Here is a 6,906-nt window from a genome sequence, read left to right as displayed (position 1 = left end):
CACCGCAATCTTGTGTATTTCTCTTTTCATCAATTCTTTGTGTTCGAAAATGCTTGCCTTCACACCATATAGCATTGAACATAGTGCACTGGACCAAAATAGAAGCAATATTTGTGTAAGCAATGTGAATAAATATTAAAAGCAAATCACTTACAACTAATGCAAAACATTAGTTCTATGTACCTTTGACATGCATCCTCGTGCATACTCCCATTCTTCCGCCGTGATATGCAGCCCCTCGTCGCTCTCTGCTCTCTCCATTTCCTCATGCAACCAATCAACATGGATATCATTCGGAAGTGTTGCTAGATGCTTAGGGTACGCCTTCCGAGAGCCATGTTGCCTCCGAAAGAGAGCTCTTTCTGCTTGCCTTTTTGTCTTTGCATCCTCATATCTTGTAACCCATCTGCTCATCACATCACTATTAAGGATACAAGTGAAATTGAGATCATCAATCAATGTTCTGTCAATTACTTTACTCTGTCCTTTTCCTTGAGGCACAATAGAGGTCATCCTCAAGTCCTCTTCATTGCTCCATAGTCGTGGCAAAGAGCTGTCCACCTGACCAAGAAATTCTGAAATATATACAAGAGACTCTTGTATCAACCAACCCTCGGCCATGCTTCCTTCAGGCCTTGCACTTTGCCTCACAAAGTCTTTTAAGGTCTTCATGAAGCGCTCTAGGAAGAACATCCAACGTGCATGCACAGTACCACATAAAGCAATTTCGTCCACTAAATGCACAATGAGATGTAGTTGACTTGTGAGAATGGTTCGCGGAAAAGTCTCCTCTACCAAACAAACCACCTCCACTGCCATAACACGCGCATCATCCAACGTGGCTGGATCAATTGCTTTGGAACTAACATATCTGAAAAATAAATAAATAGTACGTTATACCTCATGCACGTTCATTTTGCAAGGTATAATGAAGGGTGATCTGAGCATGGGTTTTACATACCTCACAAGCTCGCCCATCTTATAAATACATTTTTTCAAACTCTTATTCGCACAATGGTCGATGCTAGTAGGTAGTATGAACTGCGCACATAAGAGCACATTTATGGTTTATGGCATTACAAAATTTAATTTCAACGTACGTACAAGACTTGGAAAACACTTACTTGAAGCATCTTGTGCCAATCGTGGGACTTCAACCCATATAGTTGCTCAACGCCTCTTTTCTTAGTGGTTGTAAAGGCTCCCTTCAATGATCTCATGCATCCAGTGGGAGTACGCAAAGTGGTGATGGCCTGCTTTACCTGCTTCTCCTCTTTCTTTGATATAATCCATGGTGCAGGCGGAAGACGAACGTGCCCACCCACCTCTCGTGGCCAAGCTTGACGCATACGTCCTGCGACCCGCAAGTCCTCACGTACGCTAACATTGTCTCGTTTACCAGTAATATGTTCCCAAATACCAGATCCCACATTCTTGAAGATGTGCATGGGATCAAGAAGATGGTTGATCTTAAGATGGGTCCAATATGGCAGCCGGAAAAAAATGGAGTACCTGCACAAGGGATTGCTCTATGTGACCTTTAATCCAATTAGAGACTACACAAAACAAGATTGAAAAAACATCACTATACCTGTTCATGCCATCTGGAGGAAGAATAGTTGTAGACTCCCAAATACGCTTCCAATCTTTTGCACGAAGTGTTTGTGGAGGAATGTTACTCTTACTAGCAACATATTTAGGATGATCTGAGGGGAGAAATCGATGATGATTATCGAATATAGTCTTACACAAACCATCAGCATACTCATGTACTAACGAGGGGCCACAAACAGGACATGCATGTTTACCCGATGTTTTCAAACCTGTTAAAATATAAATAAAAGTTAGAATAATAAAGTCAAACCGTCTAATTAATATATATAGCCAATAGTAATAGAGTAGGGAGGTAATTAGAATTCTTACCAGAACAATCGTTGTATCCTGGAAAGTCATGCATTGTCCATATCAACACTGCTTTTAAGTCGAAGTGTCGAGAGGAGGGAGGCCTACTAATGTCCACCACCGCAACACCTCTCCATAGTTCCTCCAACTCATCAATCAGTGGTTCAAGATAAACATCCATATGCTTGACTTTATGTTTCCCTGGAATTAGAAGGGATAACATAAGATGTCCCTTCTTGATCGCCATTGATGGTGGAAGGTTGTAATTCACCAGCACAACTGGCCACACGCTGTATGCGGTGCTTTTGAAACCAAATGGATTCACTCCATCCATACCCAGGCCAAGTCTCAAGTTTCTGGGCTCTGTTTTAAAGCTGGGCCACTCATCTTCAATATGCTTCCAAGCACGAGTGTCTGCGGGAATTCTCCACATGCCATCATCCGATCGATGTGAGGAATGCCATGACATGAGCTCTGCTATGGATTTGCACTTGAACATGTGTTTGATGCGAGGAATTATAGGAAAGTGTCGCAAGACTTTACGAGGTACATCAAAACTCTTCATATCTGTTCTGTACCTTGCTTCACCACAAGTGGGACATGTCAGAGCCTCCTTATGCGTCCCACGAAAGAGAATGCAATCATTGACGCATGCATGTATTTTATCATAATCCAGTCCTCCAAGAGATGTCACATATCGCCTCGCTATGTCTCTTGAGGTGGGTAGTCTATTTTCCTTTGGAAGCATGTTTGACAATAGCCTGCATCCAATATCATCAATTATAATTAGTCTTAAATCCTAAACCTTAAACCACTAATTCAAATTTATAAGTTAGAATGCTTACTTCAACAATGCGTCAAGACTTGCATTGCTCCATCCATAAACTGTTTGTATATTAAGTAGTTCAAGTGAAGCACGTAAAACTGAGAATGTGCACCCTTCAAACACCGGTGTCGATGAAGCTTTATAAAGATGCTCTTGTTCCATATCATCGTCGTCCATACCTTTGGGATCATCCTTAAAAAGATTCCGCACCATATCATCAAGCACCTCCTCTTCCACAACTTCGTGGGGTGCAGGGCTATTGTCGTCCCTTTCCCACTCATCTCTGACAATAGATCCCGAAGCTCTAGCATCATCTCGTCGACGCTTTACGTGCTCTTGTCGCGCGTAGGGTACCATGTTAGGGTGTGGTACTGCATCCTGCTTCAATTTATCAAATTATATGTTACAACTCTATTAATTTAATTTGGATACCATGAGTCATTTGAATACCATCAATTTATATCTACTCACCTCTAAACCTGTTTGATTCCATTCTCCATACATGGAGATGTGATTCAAGGTAATTCGACGTGCTCGTACAATGCATCCTTGACATCGATTACACATACATTTGATCCGTTGTCCCAACCACACATCGCGATTACGATGACGCATTGTCTCATCTTCCCCAGAACTGCTTGAAGAGGTTGATGACATCCTGTGTACAAATCAGAAAACACAAACTCACTATATATTTTTAATGAAAGCACAAAATCGCGTCTATTCACGCGGCTATCTCCTAAAATTCGCGTGTATTAACGCGGCTACTTCCTAAAAAACGCGTGTATTCACGCAGTTATTTTCTGCAAAACGCGTGTATCAACGCAGCTAAAAGCATATACACGCGAATATACCCGCATTCATAAACGCGAACATAAACGCGGCGGCATATTTAAACTAAAAATAGCCCGCCTTCCCCAAATATAGATTTTGAACTTAGGAATCAACAGTGCATGCGTTTTCGCCTGTTTTCGCCTCTTCCAACAGCAAGGAGGGAGCAGAGAAAGGAGCACACACACGGGAGAAGGAGGGAGCAGAGAAGGAGCAGAGAGGACTCACTTTTTCAGAGGTGAGTCACTTTGTCCTGTGCCTTGTCTCTTTTTGTCAGATTTGTTTACTTTGCTCTTTGCTCTTTGGGTTTGTCTTCTTGCACACGATTGGGTTGCTGCATCCTGACAGGGGCGACAATGGCTGGTCCTTTTATCAGGACATTCTGTCTTTGTCGGGGGGTCGGGCTTTTCGAGAAAATTTTTTCGCAGGTCGCGTGTACGAACGCGTGTAGAAGCGCGTGTAACCTGTCTGCAGAGTTTTTTCACACGCACATACACGCGTTTTTGGCCGGGTGTATACACGCGTTTTTTGACAGGTGTATACACGCGTTTCTGCAGACAGAAAACTGCGGCATTTCAGATTTCATGGTTTGCAGGCAATTGACTTGTGTAATGATAATGTGTGAGTAAAGAGACAGCCCATGATGTACATGATGATGTTTGTTGCAGGTTCTTTATGGATATTCCAGGTTCTTCATCCGATCCATTTGCGTACAGCAATTGGTTGATGGAGATGATGAATCACTTTGGGCGCCAACCTGGTCCGGTTGAGCTTACAGAGTATATGTATGCCCATCCCCCTCCTTCCCTGCCTGGTGTCTATACCCCTATCGCGAGTATCCAGGGCACTCCAGTGCCGTCTATTCCTCCGAGTCCGACGAGACGGCATGCAGCTTCTCCTCTTCCACGTCCACCGAGGAGACATACCTCGTCCCAGACACACTCACGTACACCCTCACAGCCACCATCACGTGCTCCCTCAGAGCCACCGTCACGTCAGGGCTCACAGCCACCGTCACGTAGACAATCCCCCAGTCGTGACTCCACCCGCAGCAGTAGGAAGAGTGGGAGTGGAGGATGCGGCGGGTGCTTTGGTGGGGGAGGTGGGGGAGGTGGGGGAGGTAGTAGGGCACGGGGTGAGAGAGGAGATAGAGGGAGAAGAGTTAGAGGAGACAGTTCGGAAGAGGAGGAGATGAGAGAGATGGAGAGAGTGGTTTGCTATGATGTGACGGATAGGGGCGGGATAGTGATGGATGCGAGGGGGAGGGAGGTAATGGAATACATGCGTGGGGTAGTATCAAACTCATATAGAAATTGTTTTATTAAATTTAAAGATCAAAATAGCAGATTAGTTGGGGAGGTGATAGAGGCTGTACATAGTCGGTACCCCAATCCCCCACATGCTACATTCTCGGATGTATGGGGAAGGACGCGAATAAGGGAGATCTTAAGTAATAAAGGATCTCACCTTAAAAAACTCGCGTACGATGACCGGCTAAATGTAGCTGCGGGTGGCTATCCTGCCGAGAAACCTGCCACTGCGCACAAACGCGAGTGGAAGGAGGCAAAGAAACGAGCAGAGGGTGGCGTGAAGAGCAGGCAGCATGTGGAGGCACGACGGATCCAGATGGAGACCGTTGGATCTTCGCATTTCGGATCTGGCGACGTCGAGTCATGGGAGGCAGAGTTCGTAAGTATCCTGCCACTTTATTTGATTGTTTACTTAATTCATTGATTCTATGAATTGTTTTAATCTTACAAATTGTGTTGATTATGATACAGCGACGGGTTACGGGGAGGAAGCCCACAACCCACGATACTGCGTATGCTCGCCGGCATAGCAGACGTGACACGTGGGCCATCTTCAGAGCCGAGGGACGTATTACGGACGCGCAGTTTGAGTTGGCCATGAGACCATACGGTCGACAGGTACTTGAAAATTCGTAACGAATGGTTTTGGTTTATTGAATTGCATATATATATACTTATATACTATATATTACTTGAACAGGCACAAGCTGCTGATGATCCACCGGCCGCCGCTGCAGAGGGTGGACGTGAGCACTACTCCTCGGACATTCCGACCGATGCGAGCTCATCTGAGCATGGGGGGAGCACCGAGTCATCATCTGGGTCTGAGTAGTACTCAGACTTGTAGTATCACATTCCATATTTAGGATGTGATTGTATATATTTTTTTGTAAACTCAAGCCATGGGCTACTTCGAGATATGGACTCCCTTGTATACATGTATGAAATTTTGATAGTAATATTGAATTGATTGATCGATAGTATTACATTCATGGCTGTCTTGAATCGTGTAATGACAATGCAGTATGCATTCATGTCGTTCTTGTCTTAATCTCCCTCGTGCATATGTTCTTCGTGGATGGTCTAATGGGATGGTCTAATGCACCAAAAACCCTAAACCAGAGAGTGCTATTGGGTGCTGGAATGCTGGAACAGTATTCAGGCACCAAATAGCACTCTCTGGATTTTTTTTTTGCTCTCTGTTCGCGTGTATAAACGCGTCAACACTGCTAAAACTCGCGTGTATCTACGCGGATACCCTGGAAATTACGCGTGTATTAACGCGTATAAACTGGCAGTCACGCGTGTATAAGCGCATCTAAATTAAAAAAACGCGTGTATAGACGCAAGTAAAAACGCGTCTGGGACATGAACTGAGCAGAATGCGGCTATACACCCGTGTATAAGCGCGTCTAATATAATAAGAAGCGTGTATAGGTGCGTGTATTAACGCGTCTGTATACAACAACGCGGGTATATACCCGTGTAGACGCGCGTCTGAGAGGTACTGTACACGCGGTTTTACACGCATGTCTCTGGCCGCGATTATACACGCGCTGATACACGGGCCCGCTACTTTTTTTCACAAGTCATTTTTAGCGGCTAAGAGCGCGGGTATGAGCCCAATCCCTTGTAGTGTTAGCAAAGTATGTGTGTGAGTGGGGATGATGCCATACTCTTTTTTTCCTTAGGTGGAGCATTCTCCTTATCTTCAATGCTTGAGTTGCACGACCTTATTGTTTTCCCCTTACCTTTCTTTTGTTTCAACCCTACGAGCATATAAGAATGTTATACTAACCTGCTTATGATACAATTACATACTAAGCTTAAGCTCATGGTCCATGCCTTGTGCACCCTTTTCACTTCTTGATCCCCATGTTTTAAATTCATCGAGAGTCATGTTTTCAATAATCTGGTCTTGGTTCTAACTTCTCATCAAGCACCTTTTCCACATCCTCAACTAAATTAGGCTCCTACCATCGCTCTACAACAACACTCATGGTATGAAAAACCCTTTCCATATCACCTTCTTTCTCA

The 6,906-nt window shown here is 44.3% G+C and overlaps 1 protein-coding gene across 1 annotated transcript; it reads left to right on the top strand.

The window, feature by feature from the left end:
* The first annotated feature begins 5,035 nt into the window (after positions 1–5,035).
* On the top strand, positions 5,036–5,701 carry LOC147626524 (uncharacterized). Its single transcript, XM_086816828.1, has 3 exons — positions 5,036–5,248; positions 5,341–5,487; positions 5,570–5,701. The coding sequence occupies exons 1-3, from the start codon at positions 5,186–5,188 to the stop codon at positions 5,699–5,701; spliced, it is 342 nt and encodes a 113-aa protein (XP_086672954.1). The 5' UTR covers positions 5,036–5,185.
* Positions 5,702–6,906: the final 1,205 nt, after the last annotated feature.

Source organism: Cibotium barometz, chromosome 22 (genome assembly GCF_041138505.1).
Source record: "Cibotium barometz isolate CiBa-2024 chromosome 22, ASM4113850v1, whole genome shotgun sequence".
Taxonomy (NCBI): Eukaryota; Viridiplantae; Streptophyta; class Polypodiopsida; order Cyatheales; family Cibotiaceae; genus Cibotium; species Cibotium barometz.
Note: the sequence above shows the minus strand (reverse complement) of the source record. Positions and strands in the feature narration are given on the sequence as shown.

What these genes read in the sequence shown, in the direction of transcription:
- LOC147626524 (XM_086816828.1), top strand. Translation starts at nt 5,186, where the DNA reads ATGGAGACCGTTGGATCTTCGCATTTCGGATCTGGCGACGTCGAGTCA. An exon ending in AGTCATGGGAGGCAGAGTTC is followed by an intron (nt 5,249 to 5,340) that starts GTAAGTATCCTG and finishes ATTATGATACAG; the next exon opens with CGACGGGTTACGGGGAGGAA. An exon ending in TGAGACCATACGGTCGACAG is followed by an intron (nt 5,488 to 5,569) that starts GTACTTGAAAAT and finishes TTACTTGAACAG; the next exon opens with GCACAAGCTGCTGATGATCC.